This window comes from Lactuca virosa, chromosome 2, assembly GCF_052849685.1.
Source record: "Lactuca virosa cultivar CGN04683 chromosome 2, Lactuca_virosa_CGN04683_v6, whole genome shotgun sequence".
NCBI lineage: Eukaryota > Viridiplantae > Streptophyta > Magnoliopsida > Asterales > Asteraceae > Lactuca > Lactuca virosa.
This window is the reverse complement of record NC_136427.1, coordinates 93,845,749-93,868,025: the sequence shown is the minus strand read 5'-3', so window position 1 is coordinate 93,868,025 and position 22,277 is coordinate 93,845,749. Positions and strand designations below refer to the sequence as shown.

General features: G+C 40.4%; 1 protein-coding gene across 2 annotated transcripts; it reads right to left on the bottom strand.

Annotated features, from left to right (window-relative positions):
- Positions 1-1,840: 1,840 nt before the first annotated feature.
- Positions 1,841-13,404, bottom strand: LOC145156451 (protein argonaute 10-like). 2 transcript variants are annotated; one of them, XM_079075820.1, is made up of 7 exons: positions 12,997-13,404; positions 12,760-12,821; positions 12,324-12,661; positions 12,139-12,245; positions 11,816-11,954; positions 11,589-11,705; positions 1,841-1,970 (listed from the first exon to the last, which is right to left on the bottom strand). In XM_079075820.1, the coding sequence occupies exons 3-7, from the start codon at positions 12,429-12,431 to the stop codon at positions 1,908-1,910; spliced, it is 534 nt and encodes a 177-aa protein (XP_078931946.1). In that variant the 5' UTR covers positions 12,432-12,661; positions 12,760-12,821; positions 12,997-13,404; the 3' UTR covers positions 1,841-1,907. The 2 variants fall into 2 exon arrangements, with proteins under 2 accessions (XP_078931946.1, XP_078931945.1); XM_079075819.1 differs by lacking the exon at positions 1,841-1,970 and having other exon boundaries at positions 11,430-11,705.
- Positions 13,405-22,277: the final 8,873 nt, after the last annotated feature.

Sequence of the window (22,277 nt, the reverse complement as noted above, 5' to 3'; positions counted from 1 at the left end):
CGAGCTTCTTTCATCAGAAGATCTCTTACTCCTCCCGTCTTAGGTACCCAAATCCTATCTTTGAATACCTTCAGTCCTTGACTGTTTGTATCAAACACCAACGTTTTATCCCAAACGTTCTTCCTTTCGGTCATTTTTCTCTAAAGCTTCCTCTTGAGCTTTCTTTATACTTTCCATAATTGTCGAGACAACTTCAATCCTCAACGCTCTTGCCCTTTTCTTTTCAAGATTTATCTTCCGATTGAGAGCATTAGCAACCACATTTGCTTTACCAGGGTGGTAAAGTATCTCACAGTCGTAGTCCTTAAGTAACTCTAGCCAGCGTCATTGCCTCATGTTCAATTTCTTCTGATTAAAGAGATATTGAAGAATCTTATGATCAGTGAAAAGTTTGCATTTAGTACCATAAAGATAGTGCCTCCATATCTTTAAGGCGAATACTACCGCTGCCAACTTCAGATCATGAGTGGGGTAGTTCTTTTCATGCCCTTTCAATTGCCTCAATGTATACACTATCACTTTATCCCTTTGGGTCAGAACACAACCTAACCCAACTTCTTTAACAACGAACGCGATACTTCTATTGATCGCTTTGATCATCCTTTACTTCAATTCGGCTTAAGTCAACTACTACATCGAACTTGGTTCTCTGAACCACGTAACAAAATCAGCGTAGTCGGACTCAATTTGATATGACCACTAGGGTCAGAATAACAATCATCTTCTTAGTCATTACTGAAATGATGGTAACGACAGACTAGAATAAGATGGAATCAATTACTAGTTCCTTGGTAACCTTGTGACTTTCCCTGATCCAAGTGTGAGTCCTGTGCTTCCAGTAGTATAGATCTCTACTACTATTCACACCTACTCATACTCGTCCCAAGTACTGTCTCGCAGTCCCCAAGTCCTAAAATCACAAAACAATTTAACACATACGAATGTGTCCAATTAATCATAAAATTTTCCTAGACTCTACTAGGACTTCTTCCATGCGTATCTTCAATCATCAATTCTACTTCAACTTGGTTGGTGATGGAAATTCCAGACGATGGGACAACTTGAAGAATTACACCAATCATTCAATCATCCTGCCAATCGAAGGTGTACTTCAGACGTACCGTACCCCTCTAAACGTTCCGTTATTTTATCAAACATATTCTAAAGGCAAGATACCACTCTTACGATATCTTCTAATAGGTATCATTCACTATCATAAGCTTTTCATTTCCTCCATCTACTCAATTCTCTACGAGTCTTCACCATAATGTTTTGTACACCCAAGCATACGTTCGGTGTACCGGACGAGAATTTAAGATAGGAAAGCTTTATTTACGATAGACGTATAAATCTCCTTATCACTTTGAAACGTTTACATGTTAGTTCTAATCTCGTAATCATACGCTTAGAATCTTACACACATAAGGTTTCCAGATCCGGTCGGCAACAAACCATAGATCCGAATAAATAATGGCATATATGGCAAACATATAGCATTTAGCACATAAAAGCATTTTAGGCATCTTTCCTAAAATAAACTAGTGCTCGTGTCTAAAATATGGTAGACACTCATCTCACAATCATCACTTAGCATTCTAAGCTTAAGTCTAGAAATCCTACAATTTCTTAGTTCGCTTAAACTAATGCTCTGATACCAACTGTGACATCCCCTAATTTCTCGGCCAGAAAAGACCGATTTAATTTATGCTTTTTAAAATAAAATCAGAGTAATCCTTTTAAAAGATGTTGCGGAATTTGTTCCCAAAACCAAACATGATAAAAATTTATCAAAACCTTTCTTTAAGAAATATATATTTTTATTTCATAACAAAACCCCGGGATGTCATGTTCCGATACAGATCAAAAGCATAAACAAGACATTATAAGCCTTACACAGTTATTTACAACTACTGGCCTATAATCCAAAAATCACTCATCGTCATCATCCGACTATGCTCGGGGTCCACTACCTGTAATATAAAAAGCTGAGTGGGTCAGGCTTGGAAGCCTGGTGAGCATATAGGGTTTTCAACCCACAATAAATAATAAACTTATTAAGTTCTCAGTCAACAATAAATTTATTAATTTCATCAACCAAAAATAACCCTAATTACCCATTCCCATTATCCTCACTTTACGTCCCTAAAACAACTATCACAAGGGACCTAGCCTAAGGATTTTCACTAGGGGTGACAACATTGCTTCGGGGGTTCCTCACCAATTTATGTCAAATAAGGCAACCATCGGGGTGACAACATTGCTTTCCTCAGCAATTTATGTCAAACAAGACAACCTAACATAAAACAACCAATAAGGTGACAACATTGCTTTCCTCAGCAATTTATGTCAAACAGGACAACCAATAGGGTGACAACATTGCTTTCCTCTGCAATTTATGTCAAATAAAACAAACACCGGGGTGACAACATTGCTTTCCCTCAGCAATTTATGTCAAATAGGCACGAAGTCACATTGTCGCCATGTGCTAAGTCCATAGCTCTTATTTATCGACAGTATTTCCCACGGGAATCCCTCCTGCAATACATGTCAAATAGGCACGAAGTCACATCGTCCCCATGAGCTAAGTCCTTAGCTCTTATTTATCGACAATATTTCCCACAGGAATCTCTCCCGCAATACATGTCAATGGGTTTTTAGAGTACAGCTGATGAACATATAGTTCACACACTTACAGGTTGCAAGCCTGTTAGTGTTCCACAGACCGTCTAGAATAGTCCATGGTTGTCATCCATACTCTGCTGAATGACGGGGGCCAACGTTTAGGTAAGGGCTTTTCTCATATTTCACCACTCACCCTCAACTCATGATCTATATCACTGATCATCTCATTTATCCAACTCACCTTTCATCACACACCCACTATTTCATCTACCCATGTTTTACCCAACATTTTTGTAGATAAAAATACATATATACAGTTTAAATTATTTAAAAACCTGTATAAATCATTCCTTCAACATCCATCTCAAATAAACAAACAATATATATTCACACAGCACGTATTTTATATAAAATACTTTATATCTATGTGTAAGGTGAAAGTAACTACACACTCACCTGATTTAATGAAAATCGGGCAGCAATCCGTTTCCTAAAACGATCGTTTCTAATAAAACCGGGAGTTTTATTAAGAAACCGGGCTCTGCAAGGGTCGGGCTTCGAAACCGAAAAGATAAATTTTCCAGCTTCTCGGGCACTTCGAGACGTGTTTCGGGTGCTATAATCGATACCGGGGCTTCGGGGGAAGTTGGAATGAAAGAAATATTGAAAAGGGGGTTAAAAATGACAAGTTTGCAAAATATACCCGGGAGGTCTCGCATCCTTCTATTTATAAGGGCGAGGCTCCTGATCCAAGGGCTGAGAAGCCTCCACGCGTCAGCAGATCCGGAGCGAAGTCACATGGGTCGCACGTGCGAGGGTCCTGGTGTCGCCTCCTGATTGGACCGAGGTCTATGGTCCGAGACTTCGGACGTGGCACTGCATGCGAGGGTCGGACACGCGATAAGGGGCACACGTCAGATCGCTACTGGACCGCACTTCGGATGCGAGGGCAGGAGACACGCCTCGCCAGCTGGCTTCGGTGACTCAGCATCTTTCGGACACGTGGCGCGTTATGAGCGAGGGTGACGTGGCCGAAGCCACCTATGCGAAATTTCTCGATTTTTGTGCAAAAACTTCTAAAATCCATAACTTTCGCACACGAGCTCCGTTTTTGACGTTCTTTATATGCACGCGTAGGTAAAATTACGCTCTACAACTTTTGTTTAGACTTCGTCAGCTAATTTTGACTTTAATTTTTATATTATTATTTTTAACAGACCGGGACAGGAAATCCGTTAAAAATTCATAACTTCTTCATCCGACGTCCGTTTTCGTCTGTCTTTTTACCGTTTTACTACTATTTACGAGACCTTCGATTCTCGTTTAGGTTGTGTCGGCTAAAAATCACTCGATCTAAAATTCGAGTTTTTAGCTGTCTACTACTAAGCCGAAATTTAGAAAAATCATAACTTACTCATACGAAGTCAGATTTGGGCGTTCTTTTTATACCTACTCTCGGTTTAAGGAACACTACGACTTTCGTTTAGATCACTAAGGCTAAAAAGTAGTTTATCAAAAACTCACTTTTTACGACGTTCAGCACCGTGCCGGTTTTGTCGCGAAACTTCGACAGGTCATAACTTCTTCGTTATAACTCGGATTTCGGCATTCTTTATATATCTGTAATCCTTGTCACGACCACTATAACTTTCTTAATAAATATCGGCTTTATCTGATATTTATTTTCGACGCTCATTTTTATTCTTAATTAATTAAACCCTAATAATTAAGTATAAAACACATAATTTTCACATAATATTCACATAATTCATTTTCATTTCTTCTAATTGAGTTACAAAGGTTAACCTAGACTATTACGTCAATATTAATGGCTAGACTAGAAACATGAGCGTTACAGCGTTGGAGGCGTGGGAGATGCTGTTGGGCTTGGTGGTGGTGATGGAGATGGCAGTGATGATGATGTGATTGGTGATGCGTAGATTCTGTGTGCTACCCCTATGGGGCGTGAAAACTTATTTGTATCTGCTGTTTTTGTTTCCTTTTTTTGTTGATGTTTTATGCCCTGGACATTCTGTATATGGTTGTTTTTACTTTGTTGGTGATGCTACTTTTGCGTAACTGTTGATGGTTTATGCTATGCTATTGCTTGTGCGTTCATTTTCCTATGCATCACTGGTTGCTAGAGTGATTAATGCCGCAAGGTCACGCTCTAAGCGTTCGACCTTATGCAGGGTATAGGGGTTACGCACTGATGGCTCGGTGCGCTAAGCGTCTGTATAGGCCTTGCACATGTCGATCGTAAGGTTTAATACACTGAGTATTTAATACGCTAAGTATTAAGGCCGAATGCACTAAGATTTAATACACTGAGTATTTAATACACTAAGTATTAATATTGAATGCGCTAAGCATTATAATTTAAATGTTCAGTACACTAAGTATAGGTTTTCATCACTTTGATTGCTTAAATTTGTACACCGAGTACAAGATTTTGAACATGTCGAATAACAGAAGCTTTCTTCTGAAAAGTGCTTAACCACTTAGGTTTCTGTCCTGGTTTCTTACTTTTCCAGCGTTTGAGTCATCCACCGGCACCCACTTAGGGGATATCCCGGCTCTATCGCCTTTTCGTGGCAGCTTTCTTTTAGAAGTAGAATTTCCTCACATTCCTGGCATTCCATGTTCTTGGTATCTGTATTCCTTCCATTGTTTCCAAAGCGTATGCCCGATTCTGGTTCGCTTCGACCACTTTGTATGGGCCTTCCCATATGGGTCCCAGCTTCCCCTGAGGCTGAGCCCGACTTGCTTAGTTCTTTCTTAGCACATATTCTCCAACTCTGAACGCTTTTTCCCTGACTCTTTGATTGTAGTATCTTTCAGTCGCACGCTTATACGCTGCCTGGCGTATACTTTCCTTTTCTCGCCTCTCCTCAAGGGTATCTAGGTTCAGCCTTAAGTCCTGGGAGTTGGCCTCTTCGTTAGTGCAGCTTGTCCTTAGCGTGCCTATCATCACCTCTGCCGGGAGCATTGCCTCCATTCCATATGTCAAACTAAATGGTGTCTCCTGGGTGCCTGTCCGCGGGGTGGTTCTATATGACCATAGCACCGTTGCTATTTCCTCAGTCCAGTTTCCCTTGGCCTTCCCTAGCCGTTTCTTGATCCCGTTCACAATGGTTCTGTTGGATACTTCTGTCTGCCCGTGTGCTTGTGGATGTGCCACTGACGTGAATCGCTGGTTGATCCCTTTGCTGGCACACCATTCTTTGAACGGGTTTTCAGCGAATTGGAGTCCATTGTCACTTATCAGTATTTTATGCGTGCCAAACCTGGTCATGATGTTCTTCTAGACAAACTATATGTGCCTTCCTGTTATGCACGCCAACGGCTCCGCTTCAATCCATTTTGTAAAATAATCCACCGCCACAACCATGTACTTCAGTTTCCCTGGTGCCTCTGGGAATGGTCCCACAATGTCTATTCCCCATTGATAGAATGTCCATGGGCTGGACATGTTGGATAAAGGCGCAGGTGGATTTGCTTGGACTGGGGAAAATATCTGACATTCCTTGCATGCTCTTGTTAGTTCTGTTGCATCTTGGTGCGCCGTTGGCCAGTATATCCCCATCTAGAGTACCTTTCATGTTAAGGCTCGTGCCCCCTCATGTGCGCCTGCCTGGCCTGCGTGTGCTTCTTGCAGTACCTCTTTCCCTTTGGCTTTACTTATGCATCTTAGCCATTGTGTTGTGAACCCTTTCCGATATAGCTCTCCGTTGATTAGTGCGTATGAAGGTGCCTTTATGCGTATCTTCCTGACTTCATCATGGCTATCGGGGAGGATGCCTTGTTGCAGGTAATCTATCAGCGGAGTCATCCACGTGGGTCCCGCTGTCGTAAGTGTGTTTACCTGCTGTTCCTCTATACTCCTTTCCTTGAGTACTTCGACTAGAACTTTCTTTGATAAGTGGTCAAATCATGTCGATGCGAGTTTGCTTAGGGCGTCTGCCCTCCTGTTCTCACTCCTTGGGATCTGTTTGATCGTGAATTCCTTGAAGGACTTAGTAAGTTGTCGCACTGTTTTAACGTATCTTTCCATCCTCTTGTCTCTTGTTTTGAAACTCTCATTTACTTGATTGGCAGCCAATCTTGAGTCCATTAGCGCTGCTACGGCTTCTGCCCCCAGTTGCTGGGCCAGGCGTAGGCCGGCGAGCAGCGCCTCATACTCCGCCTCGTTATTTGAGGTGTGGAAGTCGAAACGGAGGGCATACATAACTTCTTCTCCCTCTGGGCTGGTTAGGATTAGGCCAGCCCCTGAGCCTTCCCTGCTGGACGCTCCATCTGTGTACATCGTCCACTTCCGACTTTCCTCTGAGATCTCTTTTACTGCCATAATTCCTCCTTTGGCTGCGTCTTTTTCTCCCGGGACTTCGAGCAGGAAATCCGCTAACGCCTGTCCCTTGATGCTTGTCCTTGGCCGGTAACTGATGTCATGCTCACCCAGCTCTATTGCCCATTTTGCTAGTCTGCCTGACGTTTCGGGCTTGAGTAATATTTGCTTGATCGGATGATTCGTTAGGACCTCTATTTGGTGCGCCTGGAAATACCGCCTTAATCGTCTTGCAGCATAAATTAGTGCCATCACCATTTTTTCCAGGGTAGGGTAGTTAAGTTCGGGGCCCTGTAGCGCTCGGCTTACGAAGTACACTGGCTTCTGCTCCCCTTCTCTTTCCACGACTAGTGCAGATGATATGGCTTCAGCTGAGGTTGAGAGGTATACTTGTAATATTTCTCCCGGGATGGGGCTGGCTAGCGTGGGTAATTTGTGTAAGGCTTCTTTGATGCCTTGGAGCGCCTCCTCTGCTGCTGTCGTCCATTGGAAATTACTTTTCTCAATACAGCCCTTTAGTGTGTTGAATAGTGGCATGGCCCTGTCGGCCGATTTTGAGATGAACCTGTTGAGTGCTGTGATTTTCCCATTTAGGCCCTGCGCATCCCTTAAAGTGCTTGGAGGTGGAGTTTCCATGAACTCATCCACTTTTGCGGGGCTGGGTTGGACGCCTTGCCTAGTGACATAGTATCCTAGGAACTGGCCTTCTTCAACTCCAAAGGTGCACTTGTTCGGGTTCAACTTCATCTTTGCCTCTTCCAACGTCCTGAAAGTCTCTTCGACATCCTGTAGCATTCTTTCTTCATCTTCGCTTTTTATGACCATATCGTCAACGTACACTTCGATGTTCCTTCCAATTTTCTTTGAAAACATGGAGTCGACCAAGCGTTGGTATGTTTCCCTCACATTTTTTAGTCCGAACGGAATTTTGGTGTAGCAAAATGTGTCGTGATCTGTGTAGAAGGCCGTTCTTTCCTCGTCGTCTTTGTTCATTAGGATCTGATGATACCCTTTATATGCATCCAGGAAACACTTTAACCTGAAACCTTGTAACGATTCTACCTTCTGGTCGATTTCTGGTAGGGGGTAGCAGTCCTTAGGGCATGCTTTGTTGAGATCAGAGAAGTCGATGCACATGCGCCACGACCCATCATGTTTCCGTACCATGAAAGGATTAGCTATCCAGGTTGGGAAGATTGCTTCTCTCAAGATCCCCACCTTTGTCAGTTTGGCTACCTCTGCGTCGATCGCCCTATTGCGATCTCCTCCTTGAACCCTCTTTTTCTGCTTAACTTCCTTTGTGCCTAGTTTAATCATGAGCTTGTGCTCTATGATTTTCCGGTCTACGCCAACCATGTCTGTGGGGGCCCATGCAAACACGTGTTTGTACCGTCTGAGGAGGTCCGCAAGTGCTCGTCTGGTGTTCCCTGCGAGGTTGTGGCCGATGCTAATCGTCTCATCGGGGTATTCCTCGTTGATCACTTCCTTCTCGTTTGCCGGTCCACTCCGTGCCTTTTTGGTTTCTCTTGTTATTTCAGTTGGCTGCATGATTGCGAAACATTGCAGTTGTCTTGGCGATGTGGCCATAATTGTAGCCGGTCCATCACTAGTGTTGAACTTCACTATCCCGTTCATTGTTGATGGGATCGCTCCCAACTTAAGCAGAGTTGTCCTGCCCAAAATGATGTTATGTTCTGCTGAATGTCGAATGACTACAAAATCGACCATAACCGTTTTCCTCCGCTGCTTATCGTGGCTAGTCAGCGTGAGTGGGAGGTGGATGGTTCCTAGTGGCCAGAGACTGTGTCCTATGAAACCGACCAATCTTCCTGATGTAGATCTTAAGCCATCCTCCCACCTGTCTGGGAGTAGGCGAAAGCAGTGTTCGTAGATGATGTCCGCTGAGCTTCCTGTGTCGATGTATACCATGTGTATAACCACGTCCTTAATGGAGGCTTGGATTACGCGTGGGTTATCACCTGTCCAGCCTTCTGGCCTGGGATCCTGTGCCGAGAACGTGAGTGCTTGTGTTGCGTCCGCAAGGTTCTCTGGGCGAGTAGTCCCTTCGTGCCTACCCCTCTTGCCGCGTATCATGAATATTTCTTTAGGCTGAGTGCCCTCTTTCGGAGCTCCTTTGGCGTTTTCTGCGTCGAATTTGGCACGTAGACTACGTGCTATCTCCACAAGATCCCCCTTAAGTTTTTTCTCCTCCCTCTCTTTCTTAAGGACTGAGAAATTAACAATATCGTGTGTTTTGCTTTTGGGGTATTCACAGTACCGTCCTCTTGGTGCCTTTTCTTGTTGCTTGTCTGCGACCGCGTATACCTCTGGCCGTCGGCTTCGTCTGTCGTCTCTGACGAATGGCCTGAAGCGCCCCATCGGTCTCTTTCCTCTTCCGGAGTATCTGCTTCCTCCCGACGCTTCTGCGTGGGTTGGATTATAGCGTTTGACTGTCATGGCGCTCAGGTATGCTTGTTTTGCCGCCTCGCCTTCCTCTTGTCTTAGGTACCTCTCCACCCTTTCCTTCAATTCGGCTCTTGTCTGTGGCTTTTTTCCCATGAGTTTTTGTGACAAAGGACCTGGCAGGAGTCCCCATGTGAAAGCTCCTGCTATGAGGCCTTCGTCGTGACCTGGCACATCTAACATGGCATTCGTGAACCGCGTGAAATATTCTCTTACCGTCTCCCCCTCCTTTTGCTTACACCCAATGATGGAGTAGGAGTCACCTTTGCACTTACGCAATTGCATGAAGTTTGTAAGGAAGAGATATTGAGTTGGCCAAAGTTGTAGATGCTACCCGGTCGCAATGTTTTGAACCACGTGCCCGCATTTCCATCTAGGGTGGTCGGGAAGTATGTGCACCAGAAACGCTCGTCCAGCTTTAACGACGTCATCGTCCATTCGTACGTATCAATATGGCTATCCGGATCGGTTGTACCATTTTAGGTTTTCAAGTTGGGGAGTTTTGCTGTATTTGGAATTTCGTAATCTAGCAGCTCCTTGGCAAACGGGGATGTAACACTCCGTGACAGGCAATCCTGATTAGGTATGGCTAGCGGGCCTTGCGCATCGTGGGGCGTACTATACGACGACGCTCCCAGATGACCGTAGAATGCCTGATACCCCAGGTTGGGACCATAGAAGGCTTGTTGCTGGAACGGCAGCTGTAACGAGTATCCTGGATGCATGAGCGGAGTTTGGGTTGGGAGTTGTGTTGGTATGGGTTGCTGTCGGGTCATGTTGGTGGTTACCAGAGGTTCACCCCAAGTGCCTGTCGTAGAGTAGGAAACCGATGGTGGTGCTGTCATGGCTTGTGCGAGCGGTGGGAGCGTCGGCTGTGTGCTTGTTGGTATCTGGCTTCGTGGCAGCACATGAAATGTCGGTTGGGCGTTTGGTGCTTGGTTGATTGCCATCGCTGCTGGAAAAAAGGGAAGTTGGTTTTGTACCACCGGGGTAAAGAATGGTGATGTTTGGTTTACTGAGAATTGTGTCGCCGTTGGCTGAAATGTCAACGGCGGTATCGTCCCCAAGGTTGGCCACATTTGTTGGGGTGGTGGTTGAGCGGTGGTTTCAGTGTTCGCTTCCGGTAGTGCGGGAAGCGGTTGGGCTAACTGGCGGCTTGTTGATGGCACCGGGGTTAGCACAGAGCTTCCCTCCCCGGTGGCTTCTTTGGTGGTCGTTATAGGCGGTGGCATGTCGTCCAACGGTGTCATGGAGCGTATGGGGCTGTTCTGAACTCGTTCGACTCCGTCGCCGCCGTCAGACGCCATAGATTCTATTGAACAGTGGTTTTGTTTTCGTTCTTCGTCACACAAAATGGATGGCGCCAAATGATGCGACCTTGCTCCGGTGCTCTGATATGGCGCTAGGAAGTATCTGCAAGGTCACAAGAGAAAATCGTCGTCAGCCCCGGGAGGAGGCTCCCGGAAGAACGCTCCGACGGTCAAGTTAGGTAGTGTTTTGAGTATTTCTGATCGGAGTGGCTTGGTGAAGAATGCTTACATTTAGCGCTCCTAAATGCGTCCTTTTATACTTAGCGACCCTGCTCGTCCGTACGAGACAAGATCACTTTTAGGGGACAAGGTCAGAGGCGCTGATTGGAGGGTTGTGCGCCTCTTTCTGTTAGAGTACTGCCATTGGCTCCGACGGTAATGCTCTGATCCTTCGCCTTGTCGCTTGACCGTATCCTTTGTCTTGATGCTGCAAGCATCCCTGGCGGGCGCGAGACTTTCATCGGGGCACCCTGCTCTTAGGGGCGCTGGCGGGCACTGAGTCCGCTTCTCTTGGCTCGGCCAGGACGCCAGGTCTCATGGCCGGGCGCGACTCTTCCATGCTGGCTTAGGCACGTCATCATCCAAAAATCTTAAAATCAAAATTTTTAACTATAGAAACAGTATGTATGGGTAGTTTGGTCCAAAAACTGGAAAAAGTAACTCTAATTATATGAAACCCTAATTGGATGTTGAGTAGAAAGGAAACCCCTAATTACAATGATCATAATATTCAAACTTAGGCCTTATTTTGCAAGATGAAGTTTTTTCTTCCTTTTGCATAGACAGTTCTCTTGAAACAAATAGGAAAAAACAATAGTTGGAAAAGTTAAGGAATAAAAAAAAACAACCTGCAATATATCATTTTCACGATCCTTGGGTCTCTGGCAGGTAACTTTCAATAAAGTAGTAATCTGTTTCTCATTTAACCTTTTTGTATATCGTCGCCCTTCAACTATTTTACATGCCTGGCCAATAAATAAAAAATTCAAAGGTAAATTTATACTGTAGTCAAGCCAAGTAAAGTATACCAACAGAAATAGTCAAACTTGCATGCATGAACTAATCAGATCTTGACCTCCATTGGTAGATAGTTGGCCTTCTTTTGGTTTCCTACTTGAAGGCAAGGGAGATGAGTTAGCCGAATAGTGAATCCATACATTTCTTGAAAGTATTTAACAACAGACTTCATCTTTGCATTGTCATCAACTGGGAATCTGTTAAAAAAAAAAGGTTAAGTAAATTTCTTCCATAGATAAACTCTCAATCATTTTATATTTAGTATCACTTGTTGAAAGAAGGTTAACATGACCCATCTAATCTCGTTCATACGGTTCATTCAGTCCAAAAAAAAAGTATTTGTTGATACAACACTTGATCCATACAGAACATAACTCTTACACTAATTCTCTTGTGGGCTGCGACGTTAATCCAAAAACTCGATATTTTCTTCCTACACTCCCTCTGTGAGTGACTTCAAATTTGACTCCTCTAAGAGCCCTTTTAATCTACAACAAGTTTATTTTGTATATTAAATGCAAGAAGAGTGATAATTTGTTGATTAAAGAGAAAAGGAATACCTATACCTTGACATGGTCAGAATCAGAGAGCGGTCTGGATAGCATACCTTTGCCAAGAAGCCGGCCTACGAAATCTATTGCCGCGAGAGCCTCAATAAAAGCCGCTGAAGCCATATCTATATTATACAATGAATATAAAATCAGCAGTAACTTTCCATTTTCCAATTATGATCCCAGCCTTTTAATTAATTTCAAACACTTTTGTTCTGTGTCTGTCATACGACAATCCCATTTGAGTAGGCCGAATACTCTGGTAGAATCCACACCACGACTCCAGGCCTTCTCCCAGCTGCTGCACTTTCCCAATATTAGGAGAAAAGAAGGACCTTCCCACCCGACAATACCTATTCATCAACTCATGAATCAATAATAAACTGACTCATAAAGTGGGATTTGGTATGTGTATAAACTGACCAAGAGGAAGTTATTTTGAAATACCTACCATCCCTAGAAGTTCTATCTGTATGAAGCAGCAAGTATCCAATTGGATCCCTAATGCTACCTCTGCAAAAGTTGAAGAAAAGAACACAATCATTAGAAAGTGGGATTTGGTATGTGTATAGGTGATTGCGTTGATGGTGGATCCTGCGATGTGAGTCGGTTCTTATTTGATTCATGTGATTGAAATAGATTTGATCGTGTTTTCAAAAATTACCATCGTAGGGTTCGAAGAGATTACCTATTATAAAGGGTAACTTGGGTAAGAATTGTATGAAATATCTTCACGAAGTGGCCACAGAAGGAGAGTCAGGTGTAGATGTCGAAATCAGAAGAGGCCAACTTCGGCTCTTGTTCCTGCTGCTACTCGGTGACGGTGACCGGCCATATGCCGCTGCGACACCGGTTTGCTCCAAAATCGTTGCTTTTTCCACTGCCGATTTCGATTGTTGGTAATATCTTCACGAAGCGGCCACAGAAGGAGAGTCAAGTGTAGATGTCGAAATCAGAAGAGGCCGACGTCGGCTCTTATTCCTGCTGCTAGTCGGTGACGGTGACCGGCCATATGCCGCTACGACACCGGTTTACCGCCGATTTCGCATGAGTGATGGGAGGTTTGTGGAAGAAAAGAGAGATAACGTTGACTGAAGATATTTGAGGTGGTGGGAAGGATCCCGAAGCGCATAAATCACAAACGATGATCAACACGTGTATAAAAGAATGTAAATATTCACATAAAATGCCCAGGCACAAAAACAAAACGGAAACAACACATCCATGGGCTATTCTTGCCAAAAAGTACACAACTTCACTATTCATAAATGTGGTCATCTTTAATATATATATATATATATATATATATATATATAAGAATGTCTAAAATTTTACGTAATAAATCAAATTTTCGGATTTTTTTTTAAAAAATAGTATTTTTTTGATTTTTTTATAAAAAAAGTGTAGATTTTTTAATTTTTTTTATAGAAAACATGAATTTTTGAAAAAAAAATTGAAAAAAAATTTAAAAAAAACTGCAATTTTTTTTAAAAGCATTTAAAAATCAATAAATTAAAAAAAAACTGGAATATTTAAAAAATACTATAATTTTTTAAGCAAAAAAAATCAACATTTTAGATATATATATGCATATTTTTACAAATGCATATATGCATATTTCATATACTATAATATTTGTAAGGAAATAATAAGAAAACTCATTTTATTTACTAATCTATAAATACAATAGAATAAGTATTTTATTCGATAAAAAAATATAAAAAATAAAAAAAATGTTACAAAATTTAATAGGGTTTTCATGTCTTCGTGTCAATATTTTCATATTTCTTCAATTTATCATTTTCACCTCTTCAATATTCACCACAATTTCTTCCAAATCTACAAGAAAATTTAAAAAAATGATTGATGTAAAAACACTTACCGAAATACATATGGGATTTACATGTGATTAACATATGAATCACATGTGATTAACATATGAATCACATGCGCTTCACATATGAATCACATTTACATATGACATCATATGTGATTCACATGTGAATCACATATGATTCACATATAAATCACATGTGATTCACATGTAAATCACATGTGGTTCATATGTGAATCACATGTGGTTCATATGTGAATCATATGTGATTTACATGTGAATCACATGTGATTTACATGTGAATCACATGTGATTAATATGTGAATCATATATGATTCACATGTGAATCACATATGATGTCATATGTGAATCACATGTGATTTACATGTGAATCAAAGGTGATTCATATATGAATCGTATGTGATTTACATGTGAATCACATATGATGTCATATGTAAATGTGATTCATATGTGAATTACTTTCCAAAAATGACCAAATTGCCCATGCAATGCTAGTTCAACATGAAAATTAACATAAAAAAATGACCAAATTACCCACGACACTGATCTATCCTGCAAATTAACATCAGAAACACATAAACGATCCATAAGCCTCATGCAAACAAACAAAAGTAAAAGATTCATGATTTTTACTACAAACATTACAAATGAGAAACAAAATAATATAAAGAAAGCAAACGATAAAATATGCAACAAATAGATACATAAATTTAGGTTGCTACTTGTTGTATGTTGTTAATAACATGTTATGCTGCAATAAATACAATGTCAAAAAGAGATAAACGAATTCAAAAAATTCATGTCACATGGGTATCATCCAAATGATGTGAGTTATAATATCATGATTGACTTTTATATTATTAAGAGATCTTTGAAAGGCTACTTAGGCTCTTATTGCCATGATGTTGCATTATGGCTATCCATCACAAACACAAACTTTTACATATCTGTAAAGGTACTTTATTTATCTAATATTTATACAAACTTGTTCATTCATTATCATCACTTGCTGACTAAATGACAAATAAGAAACTGACCATAAAAAACAAATATTACCCAAACCAGAGATATAAATATCCTAAAAGAGAGAATAACATGCAACATAATTATGATTTTTTTTCGTAGACCGCTATCATCAAAATAATATATTTCAGAGAGCTACGAATGAAATGACAGTTGTGCAAATTAATAGCTTATTTTGTTAGGTATGAGTATCATAGTATTTCACCATCAGATCAAATAGAACCACCATTCATTATAAATTCAGTGAGTGTACCAGATGATTTCATCATCTCAAAAAAGAATCATTGATTAAAAATGTATACGGAAATGCAATATAAAGCCACAGATCTCCTTAATTCAGGTTAACGTAATTAGAATTCATTAAATCTTTGTCCTTAAGGCAATAAGTTTGTGCAAATTATGGTTTCTCATATTCATATTTGATTTGATTCGACAAAACTTATGTTTATTCAAGCCCATTACAATTTCAAGTCAATGATTCTGTTCCTATTTTCCTTTAAACTCAAACTCATAAAAAAACGCATCATTAACATATTTTAACGACCAGATTAATCGTTAACAATTTAAAGAAGTTCATTCTCATTTTAAAAAACAGGTAGTGACAAGTAACATGAATGAAGAGGAAATTCATGCATACATCTATCGATCTGAAAAAGGAATCGAATTGTTTTTCAATTCACATATCTGAAAAATACTTTTAGTGGACAGGGGAGAACAAAGACTTACACGTGAATTAGATCAGTATCTATGGAATGATGTCGATCTGTTGATTTATGTATTCGTTGTCGATGATTAGAGACTGACGATTGTGGATTGGAAGTCGTTGTTGGTCGTCTGATAAATCATCCGGAAATAGAAGCGATAGTTTCATAGCCAGCAATGTCTGTTGTCGACAGAGGAAAGACTTGTCGTAACAATGGAAATATCGGTTCGTAATGACGCTGATTTGTTGATTCACCGATTAGTTATCAATGATTTGAAGATTAGGTATTATGGATTGGAAGACGTCGTAACTCAGAACAAATTCCACCATCCTAGCCATCCGACTTTCTTTTTCTTCATTTTCGTTTACACGTCTGATCGGAAAATCTGCAACAATGGCAATCGATGGAGGCAGGAGGAACCGAGGAAGGGGATGAATATGTGAGGCGTAGATATTTGGGGGGACATAGAAATTCTATGCGTGAGAGAGATAACTTTAGATAATCAGTATTTTATTCCAAATATATTTTACCCAGATTACCCTCACATCCTTCAATTTTAAACACAAAAACCCATCAGATTTCCCGACGAGAGCAGTTAAATCCAGAACGTCATAGCTAGCTAGCATACACTATGACTACTAAACTGGGGGACTTGATGGCGCGCCCCTCAGAGCGGGCCAGATACAGGAGAACCCTCGGCGAGGAGTTCCTAACGAAGCCTGGGCTGGCGACTCGGCCGCCCTGATCGCCCGAGACCCACAAGAGGCGACCGTGTGGGAAGTCCTCCCTCGCCAGTGGTTGTCCTCAGCTACAATCCAAAGATAACGGCTCCAGGCGACAAAGAGCATGGCCAGAGCATTATCCCCTAGACTAATCGTTGGACCGGAAACGAACATGGAGCATGGTCCTCCAATAAGGATGACAGATCCTGCCGGGGTCGCAGTCCTTGTCCCTCGTACGGATCGAGGAAGATCCTCAATAAAAAAGGCTAGTCGCTCTGCCTTGAGAGGTAAGTTATTCTCTCCCGATCATTCACCCTCATACTTCCATACTCCTCCCACTAACTTGACCGTCGGAGCGTCTTTCCAGGACCTCCCCCCAGAAGGCGGCTGATATTTCTTCCTTCTTTGTGACCTCTCAGGTTCTAGTACATCGATCATCTCCCAGCAGCGAAGGTGGTTCAGAGCCAGGTCGCATCATTTGGCTCCATCCGTTTGTGTGACAATAGATACGCAAACCCCATTTTCTCTTTCTCCTTCAACCTAACCACACATGACGAATAAGATGACAGGTGAGGCATCAGAACAACCATATAGCCCGATACACCCGATGACGACGTTGGAACCAACCAACACTCCAGCAGCGCCATCCCCCGGCGGCCCACCACCATCTCTTGAAGCAGCGCCATCCTCTAGCGGCCCGCCTCCATCTCTTGAAGCAGCACCATCATCTGGTGGCCTACCACTGTCTCTTGAACCAACATCATCATCTGGTGGCCTTCCACCACCTCTTGAGGCAACACCGTCATCCGGTGGTCCGCCACCGTATCCCATGACGGCGTCGTCACTGGATGACCCGCCACCCTCCTTTGCAGCAATCATGCAATCAGTTTTAACCCAGAGTCAAACATCACCATCCACCCTGACCCACGCAACACCCCCACCATTCCCAAATAGCAGTGTGCCTAACCAATACATTGTACCCCCTTTGCCGCCATTCTTCCCTAACACCATCGGTTCTAGCAACCCCCAAACACCACCCATAATGTAAGGGTGAAAAGTCACTCTTGGATGTTATGAGGGCTTACTCCTTTGTGTGTGCATAATGAGTTGTCTTTCCTTTATAAGGAAGTGAGTGACACTCATTTTATCTAATGAACATTTTGAGGATTAGTTTAGAGAGAGAAAATTGCAAAACCCATTTTGTACTCTTTCTATGAAACTAATGAGAGCTTAAAAGAATTATTTAGATCTTGTGTTCATGTTCTTGATTTTACTTGATGATTCACTAAATCATTCTTAATTCTGCACATGCCATCATATTCAACACCACTACAATTGGTATCAGAGCGGGTGTTCTTGATTGGATCAAGAATTGATCCTTGATGGCTTTCTAGATTTGGTGATTCTTCATTTTGAGTTTTTGATCTTCATGATTTACAGAGTTTTTGGATTCTAGAAATTGAATTCATCTTTGATTCTATTCATAATTTGATTTTCTTCACTAGAATTCATGTGATTTTTACTTTCTCTCTCTAGAAAACCCATTCAAAATCACTTTCTCTCTTTGGAAATCTTCAAGTTTTTGAAATCATGGTGCGTTTGGAGTATGATTCTTGGGTTGTGATTGTTAAAGATTTGAAATACAAAGTCAACGAATATCAATTCAATGGATTGTTGTTAAGTGGGTTGATTTCGCAAGAAACTTTGATTTCTTATGGAGGTTTGAAGGATGATCATGGAAGATTGATATTTCAACCACTTTTGAAGATTGAATGTTTGTATGATCTTTTCATTATGAAGTTAGTTGCAAGCAATAACCAAAAAGAAGGAGAAGAAAGAGATTTGTTTAATAAAATATACATTTCTCTTGTTGAAAACCCAAGTGATCTTCATGCTCTTAAGTTTGTTGAAGATGTTCTTGATGATGATCATCATGTTCTTGATGTTCTTAATGTTCAAGAAAAAGGAGTTCAAGTTGATTCTTATGATGAAAAAGTTTTTTGCTCGATTGGAGTTCAAACCGATGATATTTTGTGTTCTTGTGATTCGTTTGAAGGAATGATTCCTTATCGGAAGCCGGTGATCCAAGAAATTCACAAGTATCAAACTCCAAAAGATTTGATTCAAACTCAAGAAGTTGTGGAAAGTGGGTTTGTTCATGGAGTCAAGTCTTCAAGATGCAAAAATATGATAAAGAAAAAGAAGAAGAAGATTAATCGGAAGAACAAGCGGGTTTATTCACAAAAATCGTCAAATGTTGTTGTGAATCCGAAATCCGTGAAGCAAATTTGGATTCCAAAGCAACAATCTCCAAATGTTGCATTGAATTTGAAATCAAAACCCAAAAGTGTATGTGGTTCTTTTGAAGATGTTATTGGATCGTTGAAGAACACGAAGAACGAGTTGTACATCTCGCATAATGGTGGTACAATGTTCAAATCGGAGATTTTCTCATTCCAACAAAAGAACCAAGATATTCTAAATTTGATTCGTTCGTTGAAAACGGAACTCGATTCGTCAAAAAGGTATCTCAAATTCTCAAATAGATTCCAAAACATCCATGATTTCGATTCGTACTTTACGTTTTTCATTTTTGATCGATTTGTCTTATTGGATCAAATCCGTTTCAACCCCATTGATTGATCCAATTATTTTTTTAGATCAAATAATAAAAATCAAAATCATAATCTCATAATTTTTTTTCTCTCGAAATTCATTTTTGTTACTCAACTTCGAAATGTTACTGTTCGTGATTTGTTGTAGTCCAAAACTTGATCAATGTTCATGTCCAGTCTTTAAGCCCAAACTTTTTTCAATCCAACACTTGATAACTGTTTGAGCCCAATTCGAAATTGAATGATCGAACACTATTTGTTTTAGTCCAAATCAGAATGTGTTATCACTTTCTCATTTGTTCTTCAGTTCTTGACTATCGACTCTTTATTTGTGAGTCATATCGTTTTCTTTTTCCAAATCATGGTTTGATTGGCTGAAAATTGTAATCGATTTCTTGATTTTGAGTCTCGATCGTTGTCATCGTACTGTTTGTCTCTTTATCACGATTCAAGTTATGAATCGGATGTGTTGACTGTTGAACTGAATCGAATTTCTTTTGATGTTTACTGATGAACACCGAATGATCAATCAAGAACAAGATCAGTATGTTGAATCGGTATTTTTGATTTGAAAATTGATTTGGAAGAAATAAATTTGGTGTTCATTGATAACAGTTTATCAGGGTCAAAGTTCGTGTTCGTTGAAGGCTCGTTGCTCAGGATGATTGATTTCGAAATCGGTTGGGATTAATTGTCTAATGTGTTGAAATCGACGATATTTTGATTTTGATTACAGTTCTAAAGTCGAATTGCTTTGTGAAGATTGGTATCGATTTTATGATTTGAGTTGAACTCGATAACGATGGCAGATAATGAAATCGAGTTGAATATGTTCATTAAGATGTTATTTTAAGAAAGCGAATAAGTTGGTTGGGATCAAATCGAAGTGTGTTTTGTTGCTGTTTTTGAATGATAACAAAGAATTTGGCAGTTGATTTTGATTTCGAAGTATGATATATCGGATAACTGGTTGACGATTCGTGAATGAAAAAGCGAAGGCTTTCAATCGATCGAAATTTGAAGAAAATTAAAGGACGATTGATGATTTTGGGGTTAGATTTCGAAGGTATTTGATTTGGATTTGAAGTAGATTGATCAAATGGTGAGTATTGAAATGTAATCGACTGGGAAAAGCGAAGACTGTGAACTCAAGTGAAGGATGTCGATTGGTGATCGATTTTGAAATCGTGAATGGATTTTGATGTCGATGATTCCAAGTTTGATTTCGAAGATCATCGACATGACGAATTTGATTTCAATGTGCGAAGGGTCTGGTAATATGGAACGAGATGTCAAGAATCGAGGTTTGGACTAGGTTGATTCCTTGAGAAGGACTATGATTTTGGCTTGATAACGAATTCGATTTTGGGTTGATTTCGTAATCTGAATGACAATTTTCGTTAACATGAGATTTGTTGCTGAGTAATGAAGAACGAAGGGTCAATGTTAGTTTGTTTATGGGTATCGATTGGAAAGAGTCGATGTTTGTAGTCTGGACTTGGATTAAGAAGTGACGCTGATTTCGAATGTTTGGAGTCGATTGCTGGGTTTGTTTGATAAGAAGAATTGAATTTGGAAATTTATTGATAACGAATGATGTGACTTCGTTAAATGGGTGTGTTTGATCAAGGATGGTATTGTGTGTGTTCGTGTAATCGATTAACGAAGGGTGTGGATTAACGAAGGGTATGGATTAACGAAGGGTGTGTTTGTTATCTTACTAAAAAGCGAAGAGTGAGCCGAGAATCGTGACTTCGTTCTCTAATTAACGAAGTGAAGAAGAAGGATAACTTCATGTTTCGAAATTTATCCCTCAACATTTAACGAAGTGGCAAAATTAGCCCAATTTCGAAAGTTTGAAGAAAGTACAGAATTTTCGAAATGAGTCTATGCAGTTTCGAAATGTTGGCAACAAATACCCAACTTCGAATTTGGACTTATTTTCTGAGAAAATGAAGATTTTGTGCAAATTTACGCTTTATGCCCAGTTTCGCAAATGGGATAGAGTTTCGCATATTAGACTGGTTTTGGCGTAATGAGTCCCTGCAGGTTTCAGAAAGTGACAATTTCTACCCGATTTTTGAAAAATCTTGCAACTTTTCATCCAAAAAGTCAAAAATGTTCATAAATTGGAAATTTTTTGTGGCTTTTTCGTGATTGTTTTTCCGTGCAAGATTTTTGGTGTTTCATTTTTGGCACACATCAAGGGGGAGTTGTCACACCCCCAAACCAAGGATGACGGAAATGTCCGGGGGTGGAGGACTTCATGTATAGTATCACAACAACGAGTATAATAGTGCTCAAAGTAAATACAACCATCATAAATATAATTGAAAAGGTTACACCATAGTATATGTTTACATGTTCAAGATCAATTACATTATGATGACAAAATGAACTGTTTGACGATTTAACGTCCCATCCTCAAAATGCTGTTGGTTTCCTGTTTCACTGATTTGCTGAGAATACAAGTAGTTTTGAAAGAGTGTCAACAATTAAGTTGGTGAGTTCATAAGATTTTTATTTGAGAAGGAAATCGTTTTTCCTTTGTAAAAGAGAATGAGTCTGATTCCAGAAAATCCAATATTTTCTTTATGAGATGCGAAATGAAAGTTTCTATGTTAGGAAATAATGTACTCTAGAAGATCCATAGATTCCTTCTATAATCACCCAGTGTATATAAGTTATATAAAATTAAAGTTAAATAAACTAAGTCTTGAAAAGTTTTAAATACTTTAAACTTGTATATGTGTGTAAAACCTTATGCATAAAAGTATTCATGTATAGAAGTCTTGAAACTTTGGAATACTTTAAATTGGTAGTATGCATATCATATAAGACTAAAAATGAATGTTTCAAATTAATGAACATATGTACATGTTTAGGTTGTCGTAAATACGATTTAGTGATAGAACACCGCGTAAATCTTATGTTTTGCGAATACCCTAAGTGAGTTATTATAACCATGCTATGACCTAGTTGGCCTGAAACGACGTTCTTCAGGCGTCGGAACTGTTATGACATTTGTCACCCGTAGACCTCGAGGTCCT

Bases quoted from the DNA above. Each gene is read 5' to 3' on its own strand.
- LOC145156451 (XM_079075819.1), bottom strand. From the start codon at position 12,431: ATGGCTTCAGCGGCTTTTATTGAGGCTCTCGCGGCAATAGATTTCGTA. The intron at 12,246-12,323 runs GTATAGGTATTC...AACTTGTTGTAG, and splicing joins CTGATTCTGACCATGTCAAG to ATTAAAAGGGCTCTTAGAGG. The intron at 11,955-12,138 runs GTAAGAGTTATG...TTTTTTTAACAG, and splicing joins CAGCCCACAAGAGAATTAGT to ATTCCCAGTTGATGACAATG.